Source organism: Dioscorea cayenensis, chromosome 21 (assembly GCF_009730915.1).
Source record: "Dioscorea cayenensis subsp. rotundata cultivar TDr96_F1 chromosome 21, TDr96_F1_v2_PseudoChromosome.rev07_lg8_w22 25.fasta, whole genome shotgun sequence".
Lineage (NCBI taxonomy): Eukaryota > Viridiplantae > Streptophyta > Magnoliopsida > Dioscoreales > Dioscoreaceae > Dioscorea > Dioscorea cayenensis.
The window spans coordinates 1,720,653-1,729,185 of record NC_052491.1 but is presented as its reverse complement, the minus strand read 5'-3'; the positions used below and the strand labels follow the sequence as shown (position 1 = coordinate 1,729,185).

The window sequence follows — 8,533 nt, the reverse complement described above, 5'->3', positions numbered from 1 at the left end:
CTGTGAAAATTTAAATGCCCAAGCCGTTTGTGTTATAGCCATGCATCTTCATCAACATGAGCCTTCAATGCTTGAGTTCCTCCATAGTTGAGATTAATTGGGAAGCTCTGATTTGTCTCTATTTTCACTTTTGCAACCAACTATCTACCATCTTTTTTTTATCATAGATAAAGCATTGATTGTCATCAAAATTCAATGCATATCTATGCTCAAGGAGTTGTCCAAGACTTAGAAGATTTTGTCCTAAATAAAGGACAAACAACACATCTTGAATAAATTTTGTGCCTTTCTTCGTTTGAATACTTATGGTTCCTCTTCCTTGTGCTTTCACAATGCCTCCATTTCCCATCATGACTTGAGTTTTTATAGACTCATCAAGGTCAACAAAGATAAATCTCTTCTTTGTCATATGGTTGCTATAGCCATGTTATCAAGAAACCAAATATCATCATTGGTTCCCATTGCCATGTGACAAGTGAAAAATAAATTTCCTTCACCACCTTGCTCCTACTTTGAAAAATGTGCTTGTTGATCGCCTTTAAGTCAACAATTCTTCTCAATATGGCCAAATTTTTTGCAATGGTGGCACTTAGGCTTACCCTTATGCCAACAATCCTTCTCAAGATGATTGTCCTTGCCACAAATGTTGCAAGAATTGAAATTTTCTGAAGTAAATGTTCTTGAAAAAATATTTTTGCCTCATAGTCTTCCACGGACATATCTTCCACCTCTACTTGATTCTCCACCTTCATCATTCTTGGGGGTGATATTTAGCTTTGATTGGAAAGCACTTTCAAATGATTTTTCATGAGTCATCAAAGATCCTATCAACTCTTGAATCTTAATTGATGAGATATGTTTTATATCTTCAATTATTGACACTACACTAGAAAAGGGTTTTAGAGGCGGTTTTCAAACCCTATAGAGGCGGTTTTAACCGCCTCCATAGCTTTAGCGATGGTTTTTTAACCCGTCTCTAAACCGCTCAGATAAAAGCCGGCTCTACACATTAGAGCCGGGTTTATATCAACCGTTGGGGTAAGCATTCGCTATAGAAGCGGTTTCTAACTCTAGTTTTAGAGGCGGTTATAACCGCTCTAAAAAAATTGTATGTAGTAGTTCATGCTTTTAGAGGCGGTTATAACCGCCTCTACCATATAATAATTTTTAACTCTTTTCATAAAGTTTTAGAGGCGGTTATAACCGCCTATACCATATACTAATGGTTAGAGGTCGCTATAACCGCCTCCAATGCTAATAATTTTTAAACTCCTCTCCATGCTTTTAGAGGCGGTTATAACCGCCTCTAATACTTATATTTTAAAAAAAACTATTTCTAGAGGGGTTTATAACGCCTCAAAAACTGCTGTTTTTTTAAAAACCTTATTATAATTTTTAGATGAGATTATAACCACCTCAAAAACTTGCTCATTAGCTTTGAATATAATGTATTCCTCAGTAATGAATATAAACAAAAATCTTTTTGGAGCACAAATCTACAAGACAAATCTTATAAGTATCCTAAATTCAATTTCATTGATCCAAATCATTAGTGTCTCAATTACAATGTATTTTTGCTTATTTACACAAGGTAAAAAGATATTACACCATTTTATCTATGTCTATTACAATGTAATTTTTGCTTAGTTACATAAAGTATAGAGTGTCTTGTAGCCTCTTAATCTTCAAGCTTCTTCATACAACCTAAGCTCCAGTCTATCTCATAAAAAGGTTATAGATAATCAGTCCTTTAAAAAGACAACACACTTTTAGATTTTCGGTTTGGGAAAAAAGAAAGCACTATGAAAACACCAAGTAAAAAAATACACATCTAAAAAAAGAACAAAAAAACAAGAGCAAATAGAGATAAGAAATAAATGATCATGAGAGTGCATGCATGTTGAAGAAACTAAGTAATTTTTTTTAAGAAGAAAGCTAAAGATTTATGATGATAATCAATACCTGTCCATGATGGAGTGAATGCATGTAAACTTTGTGATGAAGTTGTTGATGAGTGATTGAAGCTGGTACCTGGCACAAATAAGCTCACATAATAAAAACAGGGCACAAAACAATGGTTGATTATAACAAATACAGCATGTACAAATTAATATTAAGAAAATAAAGGCTCATCAAAATACCATGGCAAACATATGGTCCATTTGCAGTAAGAATAACAAATAAAAAAATAACACACAAATATTTGAGAGACCAGAGGAAGATAAAAGTAATATAAATTTGCATAATATGCTAGAACCTGAAATTCAACTAAAGATATTGATAGATTTAACTATACACGAGTCATAAATAACAACAATACTTTAAGAACAGAATACACATATAATATATATATATATATATAATAGTGATCCACTCTTAACCTCCGAAAATATTTGGACTAATCCATGCATTATTGTGCTAAATCCATGAAGAACACAACACAAATTCCTATGAGAACCATTTTAGAATCTATCATTTGATCACCTCATTACAACATGGATCAAATTAAATATTTTAAAAAACTAAAAGATAACAACATATATTAAAGAAATAGTATGCCAAAACATTACTGTTGTAAAGCAGATTGAACTTCTTGCTTCTTGATGTTCCCACCCAAGCCACTAGCAAGCTCCAAAGTTCCAAATTTTGGTAATGTAGCTCATACCTGTGTAGTTTCAATATATAGCTAGAGTTATTTTGCCAATCCAATTAATGTTTAGTGAGTAGAAATCAACTGGAGAACTGCTGACTGCATCCAAGTCGGTATATCTATTACAGTCATTGAATTATGCAGCCAAAGTGTCAAGAACTTACAGAGTACGTTGATCAAGTGTACATAAACGAGACCAAAGATATTTCTGGATAGTCTCCAAGACAGGATACCTTTAGAAACACAGAAAAATGATAAAAAAAATTATTCATCCCTATCTTGGGTCATAAACTTGGAATTTTTTTTTTATAACAGAGAGCTAACGCTAGTCTAAATTAATCCAACTATTCTTACAGTTCTAAAAGGTGCAACTGGAGAAACTCAGGCAATGGTTGTAATGGCACCAAGCCAAGTCTTACACATATGCGGCCAACATTTGTATCAACCTAATTAGCAATGTGAGAAAAAGTCGGGGATGATATCACTTTCGAAACAAACTATCAAAACTAGAGAAAAAGCGACCAAAAATGCTTTCACGGGAAAGCTAAATGGTGAAGTGTCAAAAGGCGAACAAATTCAACGCTTTTAAGTCCCAATCCTCGAATGCTTAGGAGGTAGTTCCTGCAATCATCCAAATTTCCATTTCTTATTAAATTGTAATTATTAAATTTCTTGCATACACCCACAGCAGAGTGTGAGACCTTCTTCCATGGTATTCTCCTCATTCATCACTTTTTTTACTATTAAAGGTATGCCAAGCCAATCACATAAAAGGGTTCTAAAAAGGTTTTTTTTTTTTTAATCAAGTGCCAACATTTACTTTTTTTCTGTAAAGCCTTATCATGCGCATAAACATCTTGCTCTTTTCATTGTTATTAATCATCCTTCTCAAAGGAGAGGATAAAACTCTTCCTAGCTGTATGGATTTGCTCTATACACATATAGTGCAATGGTGATCCACTAGCAAAGAAGAGTAGTTGATAACAATTTGGACACTTTTTTTTATTTATGAAGGCCTATTATGAAGATATATATAGCAAAGCTATACTTATGTATTAATCATTACTGAGCATGTTACTAGATTATAATTAATCTTACTTTGCTTCATCTGGTTCAATATCCCTTAACCATTCAAGGTCAATGCTTCCATGCTCCCCAACAAGTCTGTTGAGAAATTCCTGTCAAAAATATTAAATTGTTAGCATCAACTATACCAAAATAGCACATTATAGGAAGACAGCCTCAAGAATATCCAACATGACATTTATCACTAAGCAATTTTTTCACTTTCCATTCTTCATGGTTTTCAAGAAAAAATAAGCTATATTCAGGTAAAGACATTAAATTGGTCAAGCGCAAACTTTCTCGAGCACCAGCTAACATGTGACTACCTGTATTCTTCCTGCAAGCACATTGTTCATTCCTCGTCCTCGAATAGTTTGTGAAATTTCATTTACATCTGCACATCTCACTGATTCCCAATCCAGTGTATCCATGGTATTGCTCGCTCTCTCTCTCTCCTTATTGCTGGATACCTGCTTTCGTAACCTATCCCAGTCAAAAGTCTTGTTAGTGTTTTTTACAAATTTTGCTTTCTTTCCTCTTGATGCCTTGTTTTCTGTTTCAAGTGGGACCTGCTGAGAACTGTCGTTTCCATCTTTTGAATCTGATTGTACTCCCTTCTCAACATTTGATGAATTATCTGATGTTTCAAGAGGGACCTTTTCAGAACTGTGGCTTTCATCTGTTAAATATACATCTGCTTTCTTCTCAACCTCCGACTTCTGCATCATAGGGTTATTGCATGAATTAGCACATGTTTCATGCATTTCATTCTGCTGTTCTTTAATAGTATGTGGCACTTCAACTGCACGTTGACTCTCCAGTCTCAAATCATTTCATTACCGTGGTTTCAAAGAACATCCTTGCACATATCTTTCTTGTTTTGCCTTCCAGAATCTTGTTTAAGCTCAGAGTTCCAGTAAGGTCTTTCGAAGCTTGAGTTGTCGGAGAATGGCTTTTTAAATATTGCGCAACAGCCCTGAGCCAGACATCATTGAAATCAATGAGTAATTACAAGTAGAACTTATATATGCTCAAAAAGAAAGGTGAATTTTAATTTTACCTAGTCCTTGAAGACATGTTCTCAACATTCAGTTGTTCAGAATCTGCAAATTGATCATATTAGTGCAATTATTGTAGTAAAAAAGAAATAATCGCAATGAATATGTATTGGTTTTGGAACTTACCAGATGATGCATTACTTGATTCCAAGAAACTCAGTTCCTGCAGGAAAGATAACATCAGAGACAATGCTGAAACAGATTAAAACAAAAATAAAGAACAAATAATTTGTCGTTCTTACTTCTTTTTCTGCAGAAATTTGTATGGTGGCGAACTCTGGGACAGGGTCATTAACAGGCCATTGTTCAGAATGAGGTAAAGGTGTTTCAGGTTCCAAACCAAACGGCTCAGCCGATGGAGGAGCTTCAAATGCAGGCATTGTCTCCTCAGTGGCAAAAGTGCCTCCAACATGAGAAGTTGAACCTATATTACTGTCAAATTGAGTAAAATCCCCTCCTTTGCTCGGAGAAGGAACCAAATCATATAAATTTCCACCAACAACATCTATGGATTGAGGTCGCTTTGATGATCGATCGACATCAGGAGTGGTGAAGTCAGGTACGTCCATATCAACTTGATGATCAGACTGAGCTTGTTCAGGTTGCATTTCTAGCTCAGGTGCCGCATTTTCTGCCTCTGCATTTGGTGATCTTGGCAGAGCCTCAAAGGCGAAGGGATCATCGACATTCACACAGGGAAAGGCTTTATTAAAAGCTTTCTGGAGATCACTACTCATTCCTGCAAAAGAACATCGATTGGTTGATGATAACAAAAGTACAACAACAGTAAAACATCAGTTGATTTATGATTAGTTCACCGGAAAGCAAGGGTTCATTGAAAATGTTCTCCTTCTGTTGTGCCTTGCGAAACCTCCATATATCCAGACTCGAACCGGGGAGTTTGGCTCGCTTCTTTACCAACCTGGTAGTATCATCAAGCTGCTCTCTCATCACCCTGTTCAACACATAAGAAAAAGTGAACTGAACAAATAAGTCCATCAATATAAGTTTGATGTAGGGTACTAGATAATCAGAATGTCAAGCAATCGAATGTAAGTGCCAGAAGAAATGCAATTGGAGGGAGACAGTACTTACTCATTACTCAAAATAACCTCTTCATCGAAATACTGTCCTTTCTTTCTTGCATTTACCCTCCTTCTCTTGACAGCGGGAGCGGGTTTTAGCTCAAAGTCAGGCGCAGCTTTTTCTTTACCATCAAAACAGAGGCATACCAATTCAGAAAGATATCATTGACCAAAAACTATATAATCAAACATAAATACGATAGAAAGATGACGAAAGCAACCAACCTAAAGAAATTCCTGTGTTAGTCAATTTAGGATCATCTAAAGATCCAGCAGTAACTGATGCTTGAACATGTGCGGTAGAGGATGCCAGTCCAGCTTCAGGAGCCAGTACATGTTCAACCGGTGGAGAAAGAATAGAAGTATCAGCCGTACCACCAGAGTCCATGTTCTTGATGGGTGATTCTTGAAATGCTACTGGATCAGGATTGTCCATAGCATCACGCATAACATCAATCTCCGGGAACTCTTGAGAAGCTTGTTGTGCCTCGCTGACACTTGGGATGGAACCTACATCCTGATCAGCCGGAGCCATTACGTGCTCCATTGGAGTGGCAGTAGCATCAACACCAACCTCTCCTGAAGGCAAAATACTGCAAGAAGAAAAGATCCCTTGAAATGAAGTTTCACAAACTCCTGATTTTTATACAAATATTCTTCACAATAAGATATGAACATACTCTTCATCCATTGGTATAGCTTCATTGTCCGCTGGCACAGGTTGGGGAGAAGGATCGAACCTGAACTCCTGAAATATAAGAAATCAAAAGAAATGAATATAAGTAGACCCTCCGCAAATGATGAACTGAGAATAAGAGGCATGCCAACTGATCAATTTCAAACCTCTTCAAGGTAGAAAGCCCCATATTGAGCTCCTTCAGCAGGAATAGTGTCTGCACATGATGTAGATCAATGTTAATCAACTAATAATTGTAGAAAATCAGCATGGAAGAAAAGGATAGTAGAAGACCATTCAAAGTAATCTCTTCATATGAAGATCGATTCTTATCTGGGCCATCCATTTGCAAACAAAACAAAACCAAATCAGCATAATGGAGTTAAAAGGCACCAATACAAGAATATAAATTAACTCTTACTCTGCTTCATAAGTACTTTCATCCATTTCAAGGGCATCAAGTGCAAAAGTGTTAGGCAAGGTTATGGATTCAAATGGTGCCCGATTTGCATCTGCCGGTAAGTCAACTTGTGCAGAGGCCATTGCAGTCCTTATATTAGACAACACCCTATTACAGTCTTGGAAGAGGTAGTTGACCTTCCAAGAGTATATCTTCACAAGGGCCAAAAGAAGGTGCCCGGATAACCTCAAGGCTATCGGTACTTCGGGAAACATGATACAGTCTAAGGAGAAAAAAATGAAAAAGTAAAAAACATCATTCTAAGAATTATTGGACTAAATGAATAGAGAAAAATCTGTTGGATAAATTGGAAATCTAATGATGAAAACTCAATGATACAATATCAGTACTTCCATAAACATAATACAGTCTGAAGAGAAACATGAAAAGTAGTAATCATCACTCTAAGAATCATTGGTTAAATGAATAGAGAAAATTATGATCAAATTACCGTTCAAACTGTCCGATAACTACGCATGCTAATCATGAGAACTCAATTATATGAATTAAACAGTAGGCCATCATTCAAAATCAAATTTTTTCACTTGTCATATCTGATGAAAATCTTCATCATTCTGCAATATCTTTTTGCGCACATATTAAACATCAATTATAAAAAAAAAGGGCTAGGCTAACACAGAGAAATCAGAAAAAGGGCAATGCAAAGAGTAGATAAAACATGAATTGGAATGAAAACACCAAATATTAAACTGAATTACCACAAAATTACCAGAAGAAAACAATCTAAAATCCAAAACAACAGTTATAACACAATTCATCAAAAGATCAAGGAAAGACAAATCAGAAGCCTGGTTTTGAGTAGGAAAGAAATAAAAAAAGATTTTCTCAGAGGAATTGAAACAAACACCTGGGGAACACTACAGAGAGTCTCAAAATTCTTTGCCACCAACACTGCGGCCCTCATTGCAGACGCGAACCTCACCACCGATGCACGCGTCATCCCATCTCTCAAGAGGACGCTGGCCGCCCCTCCCGACTCGCTAATAGCCTTGCACCCGCGATTAGTACTCGCCACCAAGCACCCCCTCAGTCGTCGCCATCGGCACATAGTACTTCATCCCATCAAGCAAGAATGGCCCGGCGATCCCCATCGACAGTGTCACGAACCCTATCGGCATCTCGCAACACTGCCCTAGAATGGATTCATAATCAAACCCTAATTGCAAGGGCGGAGATGTTATTCGGCGATGTGCATCCATACCGGCTTTTTGATTATGCAGCTCCGCATGATGGATAGCGTCGTTCCAGTGCAAGCAAACATCGTTGGTGGAGCTTCCGGTGGTGTGCCGCTACTTCTCACGGAGAGCAAAAGAGAGTGCGCCAGAGAAGATGGTGTTTCACGGGGAGAGTGGGAGAGAGATTTTTTTTTTGTTCTTTATTGTTTTAAAAATCTAGAGGGGTTTGTTTTAAACCGGATCTACAAAATGGAGAAAAATTTTTTTGAGCTCCAAATATGGAGCCGGGTTTTTAAAAAAACCCTTCTACTTATCCGCTTGTATAAATTGAAAATGGCGTAGT

General features: G+C 36.7%; 1 protein-coding gene and 1 long non-coding RNA gene across 3 annotated transcripts; both read right to left on the bottom strand.

Moving 5' to 3' along the window:
* Nucleotides 1–1,621: 1,621 nt before the first annotated feature.
* LOC120252581 lies at nucleotides 1,622–3,082 on the bottom strand. Of its 2 annotated transcripts, XR_005534057.1 has the most exons (5): nucleotides 3,005–3,082; nucleotides 2,815–2,883; nucleotides 2,571–2,665; nucleotides 1,963–2,031; nucleotides 1,622–1,716 (listed from the first exon to the last, which is right to left on the bottom strand). It is a non-coding gene; the product is annotated as an uncharacterized LOC120252581 (long non-coding RNA). The 2 variants fall into 2 exon arrangements; XR_005534056.1 differs by having other exon boundaries at nucleotides 2,571–2,883.
* Nucleotides 3,083–3,188: 106 nt separating this feature from the next.
* Nucleotides 3,189–6,880, bottom strand: LOC120252480 (sister chromatid cohesion 1 protein 3-like). Its single transcript, XM_039260653.1, has 12 exons — nucleotides 6,829–6,880; nucleotides 6,702–6,751; nucleotides 6,539–6,606; nucleotides 6,084–6,451; nucleotides 5,869–5,980; nucleotides 5,592–5,728; nucleotides 5,016–5,512; nucleotides 4,900–4,936; nucleotides 4,776–4,818; nucleotides 4,042–4,691; nucleotides 3,749–3,828; nucleotides 3,189–3,271 (listed from the first exon to the last, which is right to left on the bottom strand). The coding sequence occupies exons 1-10, from the start codon at nucleotides 6,878–6,880 to the stop codon at nucleotides 4,544–4,546; spliced, it is 1,512 nt and encodes a 503-aa protein (XP_039116587.1). The 3' UTR covers nucleotides 3,189–3,271; nucleotides 3,749–3,828; nucleotides 4,042–4,543.
* Nucleotides 6,881–8,533: the final 1,653 nt, after the last annotated feature.

Coding starts and splice junctions, on each gene's coding strand:
- LOC120252480 (XM_039260653.1), bottom strand. CDS start 6,880: ATGGATGGCCCAGATAAGAATCGATCTTCATATGAAGAGATTACTTTG. Junction 6,752..6,828: donor TGAAGAGATTACTTTGAATG/GTCTTCTACTAT, acceptor CATCATGTGCAG/ACACTATTCCTGCTGAAGGA. Junction 4,937..5,015: donor AAATTTCTGCAGAAAAAGAA/GTAAGAACGACA, acceptor TCTTTCCTGCAG/GAACTGAGTTTCTTGGAATC.